This window comes from Thamnophis elegans, chromosome 9 (genome assembly GCF_009769535.1).
Source record: "Thamnophis elegans isolate rThaEle1 chromosome 9, rThaEle1.pri, whole genome shotgun sequence".
Taxonomy (NCBI): domain Eukaryota; kingdom Metazoa; phylum Chordata; class Lepidosauria; order Squamata; family Colubridae; genus Thamnophis; species Thamnophis elegans.
Genome location: NC_045549.1, coordinates 10,676,259 through 10,693,635, shown reverse-complemented (window position 1 = coordinate 10,693,635; position 17,377 = coordinate 10,676,259). Strand labels below are relative to the sequence as shown.

General features: G+C 41.0%; 1 protein-coding gene across 5 annotated transcripts; it reads left to right on the top strand.

Annotated features, from left to right (window-relative positions):
• Positions 1-1,047: 1,047 nt before the first annotated feature.
• On the top strand, positions 1,048-17,128 carry HNRNPD (heterogeneous nuclear ribonucleoprotein D). Of its 5 annotated transcripts, XR_004255967.1 has the most exons (9): positions 1,048-1,510; positions 6,183-6,351; positions 6,618-6,779; positions 7,973-8,104; positions 9,096-9,195; positions 11,712-11,858; positions 15,451-15,548; positions 15,867-15,973; positions 16,801-16,879. XR_004255967.1 is itself a non-coding variant. In XM_032224003.1 (8 exons), the coding sequence occupies exons 1-7, from the start codon at positions 1,293-1,295 to the stop codon at positions 15,516-15,518; spliced, it is 996 nt and encodes a 331-aa protein (XP_032079894.1). In that variant the 5' UTR covers positions 1,048-1,292; the 3' UTR covers positions 15,519-15,548; positions 15,867-17,128. The 5 variants fall into 5 exon arrangements, 3 of the variants coding, with proteins under 3 accessions (XP_032079894.1, XP_032079896.1, XP_032079893.1); XR_004255966.1 differs by having other exon boundaries at positions 15,451-15,973; positions 16,801-16,875; XM_032224003.1 differs by having other exon boundaries at positions 15,867-17,128.
• Positions 17,129-17,377: the final 249 nt, after the last annotated feature.

Sequence of the window (17,377 nt, the reverse complement as noted above, 5' to 3'; positions counted from 1 at the left end):
AAGGTTAAATTAGAGCCACTGACAATTCCGAACTGATTCCAGTGGTTTTAAGTGCTGTATCAAATATCACAGATAATAAAGGTTTTTTTTAAAGATTTGTTGGAAGCTGAAGATGACTCCTCCAAATACTTTTATTTTTCTAAATGCTCCCTGTATTCCTCCCCCTCATTTAAAATAATTATGTCTTTGAGACTGGTTGACATTGAGGGGGGCATTTAAAGCTCCCAAAAAATTTGGGCCAATTTATTTCTGCCTTAACACTTCATGGCAAGGGACTAGCAGTGCTTTAAAACACCCAGTTGCAGGATTTTAGTCTTCGGTTCCCTGCTCAGTGGGAGAATTTTATCTGCTTTTATTTTTAAAAAAATAATTTTTATTTTTTTTAAATGGAAATTTAAAAAATTGTTTTTAATTGCTTTTGAGTCATCTATTTTATCTACTCCCCTAGAAAATTGATATTCCGAGTTTGCCCTTAATAGCAAATGTTTGCTAATAAAGCCCAAGCCTCAGTTTATCGATTTTCTAGGGGTGTGTATAAAACATGACAATTTATATATTATAAATTATTTATTAATATAAATTTATGTATAATAAAATGTCACGTGGCTGCTTAAGAATCAGTTGAAAAGATTGTTTTGCAGCGCAAGAGTAATTTTTCTGGCGCCTTTTCTACAGAAGCCATAAGTGACTCAAATGTGCATGCAACATAGTGGCAGCCCGTAAAATCCTATTTTTATGTCTCGAGGACTCGTGTTTTTCAGCCGTGGCAAACTTTAAATAAGATCGAGCGGGTTGCCATTCTCCACACTCTTTATTTTAACTACAAATTTTCAAGGTCGGGTGGGGAACGCCGAGGTAGAGGAGGGAAAAAAAGTATATAAGGGGGGTTAAGGGAAACCAGACAGTCGGAAGCGCCAACAGGAGAGGAAAAAGCCCAAGGTGGCATTGCTTCGAGTGTTGGCGCGAAATCGCCGCCGCTCTAGCCCATCGCCTCGGTGGTTGCGCGCGCGAGAGGAAATGCGCGCGAGGAAACGGGCTCACGTGACCCGCGCCGCCGCATTCTTCCCGTCAGCCATTTTAGATCGGAATCAGCCAGGCGGCGCCATTAAAAGTGCGAGAAAGGAAGGAAGTAAAGCCGGAGACCTCCCGTTTCCTTCCCCTGTGGAGAACACTGCTTTTTTTATTCTCCCCCCCCCACCCCTTCAGCGGCATATTTATTTCTCTTTCCCCGGTTCGAAACCGGCCCGCCGAGTCTCTTTTTTTTTTTAACCCAGCCGGGGAAACCTCCCCTCATGTCGGACGACCAGTTCGCCGGAGACGAAGCGCTGGCGGAGGCTTCGGAAGAGAGCGAGCAGCTCGAAGGGATCCTGGCTCCCGGCGGCGATGGCATGGAAGAGGCCGAGGGAGGAGGAGGTGAAGGAGAAGGCGGAGGGGGAGGCGGCGGCGGCGGCGGCTCAGGCGAATCGGAAGGAGCCAAAATCGACGCCAGCAAGAACGAGGAGGATGAAGGGTAAGCCGGAGGCCTCCTTTCCTCTTCCCTCCCCCCCCCCCCACCGCCCCCAACCATCGCTTTCGGTCTGCAGGAGGCGACGGGCATCCTGAGGCGATCGCCTCTTGCAGGAGAAACTCTGGCGGCCGCCGCCGCTTCTTTATTTATTTATTTCGTCAAGCATGTATAAGACAACATATATACGTATAAACTTGATTATGAATACATGAAATGGACATGAATAAATGGGGACAGTAGGACAGGGACGATAGGCACCCTGGTGCACTTATGCACGGCCCTTTAAAGACCTCTTAGGTATGGGGTGAGGTCCACGGTAAACAGTCTAAGGTTAAAGTTTTGGGGGTTTGAGGATGTAACTACAGAGTCAGGTAGAGCATCCCAGGCGTTGACCGCTCTGTTGCTGAAGTCCTATTTTCTTGCAATCGAGTTTGGAGCGGTTTACCATAAGTTTGTTATCTATTGTGCGCTGGTGTATAATTCAAGCTGAAGTAGTTGTTGACACACAGGACGTTGTAGCAGATAATTTTGTGTACTATGCTTAGGTCAGACCGAAGGCTGCGTAGTTCTAGGTTTGCCCAAAATTTCGAGCTTGGTGGCATAAGGGATTCTATTGCGGGCAGAGGAGTGGAGGACTCTTCTCGTGAAATACCTCTGGACTCGCTCAATGGTATTAATGTGCGATAAACAGTGTGAATCCAAGCAGATGAGCTGTATTCGAGAATTCCCCCCCCCCCTTCAGTGCACTGAAGTATGCAGGGCTGTTGGGCATCGCTGGCGGGGGAGGAGGAGGAAAGTGCTTGGAAAACTCCAGAAGGGATTGCTTTGGGGTCAGTGTTTTAGATTTAAACGGCCATCCTAAAGAAGGATGGAACTGGCAGACGTCACAGGCAGTCTTCGACTTACAACAACTCGCTTGGTGACCGAAGTTGGAAACTGCGCTTGGGGAAAAAAAAGGACTTACAGCTGTTTTCCACACTTAATGACCATTGCAGTGTTCCCCTCTCCCCGCCCCCCACAGTCATGTGATTTACATCCAGACGCTTGACAGCGGATTCGCATTTATGACCAGGTGTGTGTCATGGGATTTCCCATTTTACGACCTGATGAGCAAAGTCAGGACGGGTGGGAGAGTAAGATTCACTTAACCGAATGTGCGGATTTTAACAAGTGAGGGGATTAACTTAACAGTTAATTAAGGGAAGGACAAGGGAAAGTCATAAAATGGGGCAAAGCTCACTTCACAAATGTCTGTCCCTTAGGGACATAACTTTTGGGGGTCAATTGTGGTTGTAAGCTGAGGGCTGCCTGTCGTTCGAAATCACACACTTGTGATCCGAATTAACTCAATGGCATGTGGTTTACAGATCATCTTCGACTTAACAACAGTTCATTTAGTGACTGTTCAAAGTTACGACATCGGTGGGACAACTGATCTGTGATCGTTTTTCACATACTTAACGACTGTTGCAGCATCCCCATGTGATTGAAATTCAGACAATTGACAACTGACTCATATTTGTGACAGTTGCAGTGTCCTGGAGTCATCTGATCACCTTTTGCATTCTTCGGACAAGCAGAGTGTATGGGGAAACCAGTTTCACTTAACAACTGCAATGATTCAATTAACAACTGTGGCAAGAAAGGTTGTAAAATCGGTCAAAACTCATTTAACAAATGTCTCACTTAGCAACAGAAATATTGGGCTCGGTTGTGGTTGTAAGTCGAGGGCTACCTGTATTATTTCATATCCCTTCTCCCCCAGCCAGAAGCAAAATCTATTTTAGAGTAACATGTATTTTAGACCCACGTAGTTGAAAAGAACATAAAGTGACCTGTGGGATGAAAACAACATTTTTTGTTGGTAAAGGGCCATGTATGCAGCTTCAACAATGCATTGTGGGAAATAGGGAAGCACCAGAGAAATTGCATAGTTTTTTTTCTTTGTTTCGGGATAATAATCTGAAAAGTTTGTTTTAGGTTTGGGCAGTGAATGTGAATGTGTTTTTAAAGTGAAATGTAGATTAATGAACACATGAAAGGCATTGACATATGGAACCTCATAGATCCTAATGTAGATTTTGTGGTTGACATGATTGGCTGTTAAATATCTGGAGGATACCCAGATATTTGTGAGAAGAAAGCTTTGTGTTGTATACAGTGTGGTATAGAGATTTGATTTTCTAAAGCAGAGGATTTCAAACTTTTTCAGTTTTAAAAACTTAGCAGAACCCTAATAGAGGGTCCTCTAGTGATAAAAATTGGCTGTGTTTGAGTGATTTTTTTCCACTTCAATCTGTCACAACTTTAAAGTTGTTGCGTGAAAACCTTTTTATGCAACCAAAACTAGTACATTATTTTAAAAAGCAGTTCTAGTATTACATATGGTTTGCATGTTTTATTTGAAATAGTCAAGTCAGTCATGGTGCATCTGTCTTGTAAATACACAGGTTTTTTGAGGTGTTTGATTTTTTTAAAAAAACAGTTAAGTAACAAACACATTGATGACCTTAAAGAGGAAGAATCTTCTTCCATTCAATTAACAACTATTAACAACATAAAGCAGACCAATAGCTTACTTAGGACATTTGTCACTTGGAAATTCACCCCCTCCCCCCAAGTCTTTAACAAACATATAGGTGGTGAAGGTTTGGGAGAGAAGACAACATTATTTGGCCTCTAGAGCCACAAGGATATGGCTGGAAATGTTACATTATTAGAATAGGGTAGGATATTTTTTTAAAAAAACTTTTGGGAATGGTTTTTAACAGTTGTGAGATCTTAAGCCTTACTGAGGCTTAAGATACTAATTCTATCTAATTTTATCTCTTGGTTTCCTCCTCTCTCTAAGCTGATTCCCCTTGTCATAAGCCTCTGCAAAGCCAGAGAATCTGGTTTCTGTTTAAATCCCCAATGCTTAATCAGAAATCCCAAATTTTAATTTTGTGGGATGCTTCAGTGGCCACATGTGTAGTCATGGGTCCCTGTTTTACAACGTGCATCTGGTTATCAGCCTTTGAATAATAGAATCATAGGCCTGGAATGGACCTCAGGGGTCTTCTGGTCTTACCCCTTACTCAAGGCAGGAATCTTATACTGTCCCAATCAAATGGTGGTCGGTCTATTTTTGAACTTTTGTAATAATGCATATTCATCTAATAATTTATTTAATATCTTATTTATCTAATACATATGCTTATTTATTTTAACCTAAATATGCGCCATCTGGTTCTTTTTCAATAATCCACTTCTGAAAATCAGTTAATGTTTCCATGTAGAATTTTATTCAGCCCAAATATGAGGTGTTCTTTCGACATTTGCGTTTCATCACATGCAGTAAACAAGTATAAGGTGCAAACTTAAGATAAAAAATTCCGTGGCGTTGGCTGGGAAGAGAAGTGAGACTTCAATATGCTGTTCTGAAGAAGAGATAATTATGGTTTTAGTATTTTGGCCTGTTTGGAAAACTTGAATATGTCGTACATTCAGTTCCCTGATTATAAATTTCTCTGTTTGGCATTGGTATGTAGGGAGCGGCTGAACATGTCCTTACCTATCATTTTGGAAATTGCTGTTAGTATTTTATATGGCAAAGATTTATAGGAGTAATATCAATGTAAAAATCTCTGAGGGAGATTGGGCGGTTTAGAAACAGGAAATATAAATAGATAAAATATTACATGAAAAACTTACTTGCTGTAGCATATGGAACTATAAAGATAACGCATGACTGAGATCTGAAAAATTGACAATCCATAATGTTTCATTAGTAAGTTCTGTGTCATGTGCAGTTTATACACAGTTCTCACAGTAACAAAGATTCACTTTAAAAATCAAGAGACTGAAGCTGACACTATTAGTATTTTTAAACTTGGTGCAAATTTTGTTATTGATATGCATTCAGACAAAAACACTTGTGCTTGCACTAAGGTCTAAGACACCCATCACTTTGTTTTGTTGCAATATAGAGTAAAAGCAGCCTTGGATATGACATGTAAGCAGAGCCAGCCAGTTGTGTGGTCACTTCCATGCCAAGGTGGCAGCCCTACTTTATCTCTTATGTAGGTAAGCGTATAGCTATGGGGGAGTATTTTAGGCTACTGAGTGGGTGTTAGCTTGAACTGTCAGCAGAATGGAGGAAGGAATGGGGCTTTGCTGTTTGGACAATGCTATGATTAACTTCACTATTTAAGTAAAAAATCCTATGTGTCCTGTTCTGAGAGAGTCTTTCAGACTCATTGGCAGCCATTAGGCTTAGCTAAATGTAAGGGGCTTTTCTTTTGCTGATTTTCTCTTCATGCAGTAATACCAGGCTGATGGGACACTTTCCATTTGCAGATCAGCCTCTAGCTAGAAAAGTTTTTGAAAAATAAGATCTTTGGTGTGAATTTCCTCCTCCCAAGATTCATTGATCGAATCAGTGGGGTTTGTGTGTGTGGCCCCTGCAGTTGTACTGTACGCTTATTTCTCTTAAATATTAACATAAAGAATAAATTTCAAACCCACTTCATTTTTCTAGTGCATTTAGGTCACAGAAGGTGATTGTGAACCCGGATGATTTGTTTTTAAACATTTTTGTAATCTTGGAACCTTAAAGGACAAATTGGTATACTTGTGACATATGCTGCTATATAGTGTTGATAATTTACAGCTTTAAACTCAATTGTGTCTACAGAAAAATGTTCATCGGCGGCCTTAGCTGGGATACTACAAAGAAGGATCTTAAGGATTACTTCACAAAATTTGGTGAAGTTGTAGATTGCACTCTGAAGTTAGACCCAATTACAGGGCGGTCAAGAGGCTTTGGCTTTGTGCTGTTTAAAGAATCTGAGAGTGTGGAAAAGGTAAGCTTGTTTTTATTTCTTTCTATCTAGACAAGCTGCCTAGAATCGTCTCCAGGCGAGATGGGCGGCATATAAATTTAATAAACAAAATAAACAGATAAGCACACATCAGTAATGAAAAAGTGAAAATATTGTGCCCGTTCTTGAGGTTCTATTAATTTCAAGACCGTACAAATGATAAGATACGGGTTGTTGCATTATAGTCATAAAAACGTAATATGTTTTATTTCGGAAACCTTTTTTAAAAAAAGAAAAATTGCTTTCAGGTCATGGATCAGAAAGAGCACAAACTGAATGGCAAAGTGATTGATCCTAAAAGAGCTAAAGCAATGAAAACAAAAGAACCAGTGAAAAAGATTTTTGTGGGTGGCTTATCTCCAGATACACCAGAAGAGAAAATAAGGGAATATTTTGGAGGTTTTGGTGAGGTGAGTTAATTGTTTTCATGTCTTGGTTAACGAATTCTTAATTATTTAGATAATGGTATATCTTTGAAGAAGAAAATGTAGTACAAATAGTCCTTGACTTGTGACCACAATTGAGCCCAACATTTCTGTTGCTAAACAAGACAGTTAAGTGAATTTTGCCCCATTTTACGACCTTTCTTGCCACAGTTGTTAAGTGAATAGATGCAGTTGCTAAGTTAGTAATCCGGTTGTTAAGTGAATCTGGCTTCCCCATTGACTGCACTTGTCAGAAGGTGGCAAAAGGGGATCTCACCTGTCCCTGGGACACTACAACCATCATAAATATGTGTCAGTTGCCAAGCATCTGAATTTTAATCATGTGGACACTAGGGGTGAGATTATAAGTGTCAAAAATGGTTATAAGTCAATGCCACTGTAACTTTGTAACTAAATGAACTGTTGTAAGTCAAGGACTACCTGTATTTGTTTTGGGTGTTAGTTTGGCCAGTTTGTTTGATTCACAATTGTTTGTGTAAATATCAGTTTTGATCTTGTCTTCAATTAGAGGGCACAAGTGCATAGAGTTTATAATCTTAAATTATAATAAACCAAGTGCTTCTTGGGATGCCTCATTTTTTTCACCCAGAAGCCGAGTTAAGCATTGATCTGTCACTGATTAGAATGTCATAATTGTATTGGTGATCATTTCTGGAATTGAGAGGTAATGCCAACTTCACTAAAATCAACAGATGTTTTAGCACTGAGTTAAATGGAGAGGGGGAATTGCACTCATTTTATTGTACAAGAAATTCTATTATATGAAACAGAGCATTTCAAATTAAATCTAAATACTGGTAGTAAGTTTGCAGAGGTGAGTCAAATTTTAGGCATCTTTTCTGTAAAAGTGAAATCATTATAAATATATAGAGCTACCTTATCTTAGTCAGTTTATAGATAGACGTAATGATTTATAAGGAGGTTGAGCTGGATTTTATATGGATTTTGGTAATTACCAATTTTATGTATACTCTTGTAAATAAATAAAAGTTCATTTATGATCAGCAGTATAAACATTCTAACTCAGTAAATGGTCTAATAGGAAGTCTTATTTATAATGGTTGCTTAACGTTAATAAATAAATGACTGTTAAGTTTTATAACAATTGGACTACAGAATAACTGATTTTTATCAATCTTGTTTGGTATATTGATCAGGTGGAATCAATAGAACTTCCTATGGACAACAAAACCAATAAGCGCAGAGGATTTTGCTTCATTACTTTCAAAGATGAAGAACCAGTGAAGAAAATCATGGAGAAAAAATATCATAACGTTGGTCTTAGTAAAGTATGTTTCAAGCTATGATTCCAAACGCCTTCTTTTTAGAAAGCGAATCCTGGTTTTGTTCAGGTCAGTGCTTTGAAGATTGCAGTATAGACAGGAGAGAACACAAATGGAGAGGCTGGTGTGGATTCCTTGGATGAAGCGACACTTGTAACAAGTGTGATGCATTTTTTGCATGCTTCTCAAAAATCCTCTGTTTGGTGAACAACTACTTGGAATCATTATCTGTGATTAACCACACACAGTCCTTTGATCTTCATTCAATCTATACACCAATGAGTTGGGAAGTTTTGAAAGAGATTGCATGTTTTTTGCATAACGAGAAAAATTAATAAGGGGTGCTGTGTGCTGCAATGTTTTTTTTCTCCATTACGCCATAAGTTACATTATTTTGTGTATATGTCTCTCTGTGTACAGTGTATGTGTGTTTGTGTTATGTAGTCTATTTTTTTTTTGTTTCAATAAGAGTTACCATTTTCTAATCGTTTTCGATTTGATGTAGTTTATTAATGGTGATAGTAATTTCAAAAAGATTCTTCTAAAGTGTTTGGTAATGGGTTATCAATATTTTACTAATGGTGTTTTCTTGCTTTTACAATTTTTCCCCTAGTAACAGTATTTGGAGCATATATTACTTGGCGAAATTAAGTTAATTTCAAAAGCAAACATTTAATAACGTTTTGCCAGTTACAAAAATATTTAACCTGTCTCATTAAGTAGTTACTGCTGAAACATGCATAATTCTTACCAAGGTATTTGAGAGAACGTGATGTGATGCTAACCTTTTAAAAAAAATTAAATTTGCATTTTCTGTGACATAAAGTTTTTAAACAATTACATTGGCAAATCATATGAGGAATATATTGCTTTGCCTTCCCCAGTGAATATAGAAGCCTTAACGTCATAGTTAAAGATGATAATGTGGAGTAGATAATGGACACTTCACAAAAATACCTAAATAATCGGTTGAATCTTTTTTTTTTTAATATTTCAGTGCGAAATAAAAGTAGCAATGTCAAAAGAGCAATATCAGCAGCAACAGCAGTGGGGAACTCGAGGCGGATTTTCTGGAAGAACCCGTGGCCGTGGTGGAGGTAGGTTTTTGCATTTAAAAAAAAATGCTGGTCTTTTCCACATATCTGAGTGTTTTTGAGTTTCACCATTCTTGTCAATAATTCAGCCACTGGCTTTGTGTTTAGATGAAGAGATTAATTTGTGTGGCGTTGTTTTCAAATTTGAGAAGGAACTGCTAGAGGGGATAATTTTGAGCAGTTGGGAAAGTTATGTAACCCATTCACACGTGTGGCACAATGTGATCCAGCTGCTGCTGCTGCACCATCATAAAAAAAGGCCCTCATTGGCTTGCCTGAAATGAAACACACAGAGACTGTTGTTGTGCAGCATTTTAATAGTTAACAGTGACGTCAAAATCCATGCCTGCGTAAAATTAGGTCAATGAGAAATGCCTTAGCCAGCATCACAAGGAATAATTTGGTGTCCTCCTTACACTTTTATTTCTCCCCTGAATCCAGACAGGAAAGAGTCTGGCTCAAAGCTGGTTAGCCCTCCATTTCTGGCCTGCTGGTCTATGCCCTGCTACCCCCTCCCTCCATAAAAAATGGAAAATAGGTAGCAAGAGGAAGAGTGCTGAGGTGTTTCTGTTTTCTCTTTTTAATACCTTTTCTTTTTATAAAAAAAATATAAAAAGCGTGAGGCAGCTTGCTTCAACAAAGGTGCCTGACATTTTTCCTTGGATGGCAACTCGCCAGCAAACTTTGGGTATATATTGCCATGTTATTTAGTACGTGAGCTGCAGGGTGCATGGCTTAATCATCATTCATTAGCATAAAATTTGTGCGATATACAAATTTATGTACGTATTTTTCAGAGTATAAGACGTACCAAAACATAAGATGCACCAAGGTTTTGAAGAGTCAAATTTAAAAAAAAAATTTTTTTGCACTCTGCAGACCTCCCAAAAATAGCCTGTTTTTAGCAAAAACGCCCCCCCCCCCCTTTTTTCCCCAAAAAGAAGGGCATGAATAGCCTTTAGGAGGCTTGTAGAGTGTTCCTGGGGGTGGGGGCAAAAATGAGCAAAAAACGGCCCATTTTCGTGAAAATGGACCCATTTTTTGTCAAAAAAGGGGGGGCATTAGGAAATTTATAGAGTGCTCCTGGGGCTGGGGGGGGGTGTTGCTCATTCCCCCACCCCAGACTCCAGGAGCTCTCTGAAAGCTTCCTACAAGCTATGCACGGCCATTTTGGTGAAGGGGACGGGGTTTCAGGAGGTCAAATATGCTGTATTCAGTATATAAGACGCACCCAGATTTTCAGCCTCTTTTTTGAGAGAAAAAGTTGCATCTTATACTCTGAAAAATATATTATATTGTACATAATTATGAATATAAATTCATAATTTATGTATATTGTACATAACATTTATGTATATGTATTATGTTTTTGGAAACAAAGTACCGTATTTTCACGACCAAAAGCCGCACCGGATTATAAGCCGCAGTATCAATTAACGTTAATTTTTCAAACTTTTTCCACATATAAAGCGCACCGGGTTATAAGCCACACGTTTCCCGACGCTTCTGGACATCTGTTGCAGTCGCGAGGAGCGGCACGAAGGTTCTTGGCGCTCCAGGAAGCAGCTGGGAGAGGCGCACGGCTTGGTTTCTCCTCCCTGGACGTCGCAGCAGCAGCCCCAAGCGCACCGATCTCTGTGTTTTTCGCATCGGGGCATGCTCTTGCAGCACACCCCGATGCGAAAAACACTGAGATCGGTGAGTTTGGGGCTGCTACTGCGACATCCAGGGAGGAGAAACCAAACCGCGCGCCTCTCCCAGCTGCTTTCGGGGCTTCCTGGAGCCGCTCCTCGCGACTGCAACAGATGTCCAGAAGCGGCTTTGGGGGTTAATGGGGATTGGATTTCCAGCTCGATAGCCCCTGCCGCTTCTGGACTAGATGTCAGTTGCAGTTGTGAGGAGCCGAGGAGAGTGTGGAGAAGAGCGCGCGACGGTTCTTGGCGCTCCGGGAAGCGGGAGAGGCGCGCGGTTTGGTTTCTCCTCCCTGGACGTCGCAGCAGCAGCCCCAAGCGCACCGATCCCTGTGTTTTTCGCATCGGGGTGTGCTGCAAGAGCATGCCCCGATGCGAAAAACACAGAGATCGGTGCGCTTGGGGCTGCTGCTGCGACGTCCAGGGAGGAGAAACCAAACCGCGCGCCTCTCCTGCTTCCCGCTTCCCGGAGCGCCAAGAACCGTCGCGCGCTCTTCTCCACACTCTCCTCGGCTCCTCACAACTTCAATAGACGTCCAGAAGCGGCAGGGGCTATCGAGCTGGAAATCCAATCCCCATTAGCCCCAAAAGCCGCTTCTGGACATCTATTGCAGTCGCGAGGAGCAAAGCAGCTGGGAGATCTTTTTCCACATATAAAGCGCACCGGGTTATAAGCCGCACTGCCGATTTTGGATCAAATTTTAGGATTTTCAGTGCGGCTTATAGTCGTGAAAATACGGTACTGTTTCGAAGGGTCAGTTTGCTTGAATGCAATATCAAATAAAAACTCAGGTTTGTTTTAATTCTCTTGCTGCAATTTTGTTGTAGGCTCCAGTCAAAGCTGGAACACAGGATACAATAATTATTGGAACCAGGGGTACGGCAACTATGGATACAACAGTCAAGGTTATGGCGGCTACGGAGGCTATGACTACACCGGCTACAATAACTATTATGGATATGGAGATTATAGCAGTACGTATTCGGCAAAAAATTATTGATGTATTGTTGGGTAAACAGTTTTATTTCAACCCTAAAACTATGAATTCACAAAGTTGTACCAAAGCACTCAAGGTCAACTATGGTTCTGGACAATGAAGACGTAATTCTGGAGTTTGCATGAAACAAAATCTGGAAAGGTCATGTTGGCTGATATGGATGAGCCTGGTGCTTCTCACTTCTCAGCTTCTTCATATGCCTTGTGCATTGCCTAACCATTGATTTCCTCAGAGCCTTCCTTTCTGTACCTCTATTTAGCCATTTCAAGCTGCCTTTACTGCCATCTTGGCCTCCTCTCCCTAAAACCTCCCTACCTGAAACAAACGTCTTCAGTGGTGGGCTTCAAAAATTTTAGCAACGGGTTCTCTGCCCGGTTGCTGGGTGGGCATGGCCATGGTGGGCGTGACCTAGTCGGCCTCCTGTACCATAGCCGGTGGGGTGGGGGTGTGTTTTTGCCCTCCCCGGGCTCCGGAGGCTTTCCTCGTGCCTCTGGAAGGGCGAAAACAGCCTCCCCTGAGCTCCGGAGGCCAGAAATGGGCCTGTTTTCAGACTTCCGGAATTTCTGGGAGACCTGTTTTTCTTCCTACCTGAGCCTCTGCGCGGGCCCTGCACTTACCTGGCATCCAAAGTGGGCCGTGTGGAGACTCCTGGGAGGGTTGGGGCGGGGCCAGCCAGGGGTGGGATTTGCAGGTTCGCCGAACTGGGCAGATTCTCAGCCCACCCCTGCACGCCTTTCATTCTGGACCTAAATCATCTGAAAGGAGCTATTTCATATAAATGTAGCCCTTGACTACAAGTGAGCCCAAAATTTCTGTGGCTAAGCAAGACATTTAAGTGAATTTTGCCCATTTTAGGCCCTTTCTTGCCACAGTTGTCAAGTGATTCACTGCAGTTGTGAAGTCAGTAACACAACTGAATCTGGCTTCCCCATTGGCTTTGCCTCTTAGAAAATCACAAAAGGCCCCTGACCCTGGGACACACTATAACCATCATAAATACAAGTCAGCTGCCAAGCATCTGAATGATCACCTGATCATAGGGATGGTCGTAAGTCACTTCTTTCAGTACCGTAGTAACTCACTAAGCAGACTGGTAAGTCGATGACTAGCTGCAGAATATTATGCAGTTTCTCTGTTATTTAAAATAACAAAACTATTGTGTAGTGATAGGCTTTTCGAAAGATGGAACGTACTTTTCTATGAGCAGTTGAAAACCTGAGCAGAAAATATTGGAGCCCATTTTACAAAAAAAAAAATCTTAACAAAATGAAAACGGACAACTTCTAATACAGTCCTATAGTTCCAGTTCTGAAGAACTTTGAGCCTTCGACTGCTTGGTGCTGCAGATCCATGATTAAGTTATATCGATACCAGAACCCCCAGTGCTTTTAATTCTTTCTCTCCCCCACTTTTTTTTTAATGTGCTGCTCTTTGCATCTTTGCAGCATCTTGCGCAAAAATTGCTAAGGAACATTGAAAAGAATGGCGAAACGTGCCAGCTTGGACAAGAAGTTGATGTACCAGCTCATAAGCCAGTACAACTTGAAGCTAGAGTAGTAGGCAGTGTCCCTTCTAGAGAACATAACAGGCATTTCCAAAGATACCTCCTTTCAAGTTGTGGAATTTCTAACAGATGATGATATCCCCACCGTATGGTGCTAATCAAGTATATCATTAATGCTTTAGCATATTCCCTTCTATATATCTCTCTCTCTATAAAAATGGCTGTGTATGTATGTTCCAGCATAACTCTGGACGCCTTGAGCAATTTCAACCAAACTTGGTACACAGTTCACTGGAGAAAAATACTGTAGGGGGTAAGAAATCCCTAACACCCCTGTGGGGTGTGTGTGTGTGTTCTGTTAAGATACAGCCTGTTGTGCTTTAAAATAGCTTCTACTACACTGCTGTAAAATGGCTTCCACTGTACAGCGCAGTGGGTTTGACATGGTAACGGCTTCCTAGTACTTCAAAAGGGGGCTCCCTCTGGTAAGGGGGAAACCCAACATTAGAAATTACGTTTGTTTCTGACATTTCCCCCCTATAAATAAATACTCGTGCAATGCTGGATTATCAGGTAGTGATGAAATAATTAAGACTTGGCCTTCTCTCATTATTACTATCTGCTTCTGGAAGAAGTATTCCTAGAGCAGTGATGGCTAACCTTTTTGGTGCCGAATGTCCAAAGTGCACGCGAAATTGCGGAAATGCGTGCATATTCGCGATACCCCAAAATGCAACACAAGCACCTCCGCATGCACACACATCCCCTGCGCATAGCCCTGCGTCGCCCTCACCCATTTTTGGTTTTCAGGTTAGTGCAGGGGTCTTTCCAGGCCCAAAATGGGGTGCGGGGAGGGGCGGGTGAATGCACGCGAATCCCCAAAATGCAATGAGAGCATCCCCCGCACATGCACCCCTCTCCCTGAGCATGTGCGGCAGAGACCCAAAGACCAGCTGGCTGGTGGGAGGCACACACGCATGTGCAGTAGAGCTGGGCTGGGACGACAGCTGACGTGCCTGCAGAGATTGCTCTGCGTGTTACCTGTAACACGCATGCCATAGATTCACCATCACAGTCCTAGAATATATATATTTTTTAAAAAATGTGATACTCTGATTTTTATTTTGGCAGATAATTATTTAAGAAATTAGATTTATACCTGTTTTATAGAGAAGAGCAACAAAGAGGATTAGGGGACTGTGCTAAAACATACATAGAAAGGTTGCAGGAACTGAGTAGGTCTAGTTTAATGAAAAGAAGGACTAGGGGAGACATGATAGCAGTCTTCCAATATCTCAGGGGTTGCCACAAAGAAGAGGGAGTCAAGCTATTCTCCAAGGCGCCTGAGGGTAGAACAAGAAGCAATGGGTGGAAACTAATCAAGGAGAGAAGCAACTTAGAACTGAGGAGGAATTTCCTGACAGAACAACTAATCCGTGGAACAATTTGCCTCCAGAAGTTGCCTCTGGAAGTTTCTAAGAAGAGATTGGATAACCATTTGTCTGAAATGAGATAGGGTTACTCTAACCCTAAGCAGGGGGTTGGACTAGAAGACCTCCAAGGTCCCTTCCAACTCATTCCCATTCCTATACTATTCACATTTGTAATGTTAATATAATACGAAGAGGTTTTCTTGGTTTTCCTGACCTTTTGAAAGATAACCTTTATTGTCATTTTTTCCTGTGGGCCCTCTGGCACACATTAAAAATGAAATTCTGTTGCCTGCTCTCAAAAGGATACATATACATAACACACACACAGATATGCTGCATATATACACACACACATACACACACACACATACATACATATTTCTGTTTGTGTGTGTGTGTGTATGTGTGTGTATACATACACACACACACATACCTACACTCGTAACATGAATACATATAAATATGAATCACTGTCCACCTTGAATACATAGCAGAAAGAGGAAGCTTGAGAATTCACAAGGTTGATACCATATGGAACAAAACTGGCTGAATCTGGATTTTACAAAGGAAAGGGATGTTTTACAATAGCTTCTTTAGTCTTTTTGAGCCTTACACCTGAACTTTTTGTTCAGATCAGCAGAGTGGTTACGGGAAGGTATCTCGGCGAGGAGGCCATCAAAACAGCTACAAACCCTACTAAATTATTCCATTTGCAGCCTATTGCAGACAGGTATGTTCCGCATTTGTAAAGCCGCATTCTAAGTCTAACTTCGTTAATTAATAGTAGTTTTCTCAAAAACTTTGTGTAAGATACTATATAATAATGTTTTAAAATTTTACAGCACCCAGAAGTGCTTACCGTAATGTAACATAGTGACTTTGAAGATAAGTAACCCAGGTCCTCTTAAGCTTTTACCTTTTGCCCTGTAAAATTAACAAGTCAGTAAAGTTAACAGGTAAAGTACTGCTAATGGGTACAAATTAAGGAATTGCCGCGAACTAGTATTGCCTACTAACTCTGATATTATACCTTGTTTGTACCCGCCAGCGGGAACTTCCTTGCAGGCCCTGTGTCGCGCTGACTTCCCGATTCTCACAGGCCCGCTCAATGCGGACAGGGTACGAGATGCTCACGCTCTCGAATGCTGCCGTTTGGTATGGTCTCTTCCAACATCCTGTATCAGCCTTATAATAAAATGGATACTTCAAGCTTTGCCTTCACTTATTTCTTTGCTTGTAAAACAAAACTCCTCGTAATATAATTTTAATGCATTTTTTACAGGCCCAGTAATGGTTAAATACGTCAGCTTACTGAATAATTTTAACTGTTTGTTCTTCTAAGGATACAGCTTGTCTCTGGATTTTCCAGTATTAATTTTATATTTTATTAATCTATTTTAATGCTTGCTTTTCCCATTTTTATAGACACTGTTGTAGCAGTAATTGCAAGATGTTCTTGAGCTGAAGTCCTGTTGTGACAACTTCTCTAACTTTTCAATATATACATATATAAATATAAATATATATTTATAGATTCACACACCCCTATTTACGTCTTATATAGTAGACTATTAACTCTTTTTCCTCATTGCATTCTTCTTAAATGGACAAATAGTGCTGTTTAGCTGCCCAGCATAAGTCTTTAATAGAGGTCTTGGGCCAAAATAGTCACCACCCAGCTACAACCTAGTGGTGGTTGAGAATTAAAGGTTTGCGGAGATGCTTTATGGCATTTTGTGAAGTAAATAAATAAATATCTCTTGAGCAATTTCAGATGTGGAAAGATCCTTTTCCAAACCGTGGTGCACATGTGGATTTCCAGCTCATGGACTCTCCTGTTCAGCTTTAATATAAAAAGCATATTTGATTAATGTTGATACTATATTTACGTAGTGGGAAGTAGGGCTATCTAAGCAGTTTTCTGTTAAACTTTGGCTACCTTGTTGGTCTTCCCAAACTGACTTGTTTTTCTTTCTCTCTAGGTGGACAAGCAGTATTCTCCACTGGAAGATTCATTTTGAGGCGGCCCATGCCGCCTGCTAACCGCAGTCAAACTTAAAAAAAAAAAAAATTGTATCAAGTCACTGAATTGAAAGTAAGATGTGGGTCCCCTCTGACGTTTGATTGCACAGAATTGTTTCACCGTCTTATATTTTTTAATTGCTATGCTTAAGGAATCAACTTGACTTATGCCCCGTTCCCATTTTGTTCCCAGTATTGTAGAGCAGGTCTTGTGTTTTAAAGCCCAGTGTGACAGTGTCATGATGTAGTAGTGTCTTACTGGTTTTTTAATAAATCTTTTTGTATAAATGTGCATTGGATTTTTTTTAACCAACCTCCCCCCTCCTGGGGGGGGGCACACGAAAAGGGCTATTGGAAATTTGGCTGTGTTTTTTTCCGTCTTTCATGAAAGGTTGTATCCAACTAGTTATCATTTATTTATTTAGCGTATGACGATTTACAGAAAGCTGGAAGTCCACTGCGTCAAAAAGAGTAGATATTCAGTAGCTGACAGGATCCAGAAGCAGCCACCAAGGCACTTAGGGGTTGAGTGGTATT

Coding starts and splice junctions, on each gene's coding strand:
- HNRNPD (XM_032224003.1), top strand. CDS start 1,293: ATGTCGGACGACCAGTTCGCCGGAGACGAAGCGCTGGCGGAGGCTTCG. Junction 6,780..7,972: donor ATTTTGGAGGTTTTGGTGAG/GTGAGTTAATTG, acceptor TATATTGATCAG/GTGGAATCAATAGAACTTCC. Junction 8,105..9,095: donor ATAACGTTGGTCTTAGTAAA/GTATGTTTCAAG, acceptor TTAATATTTCAG/TGCGAAATAAAAGTAGCAAT.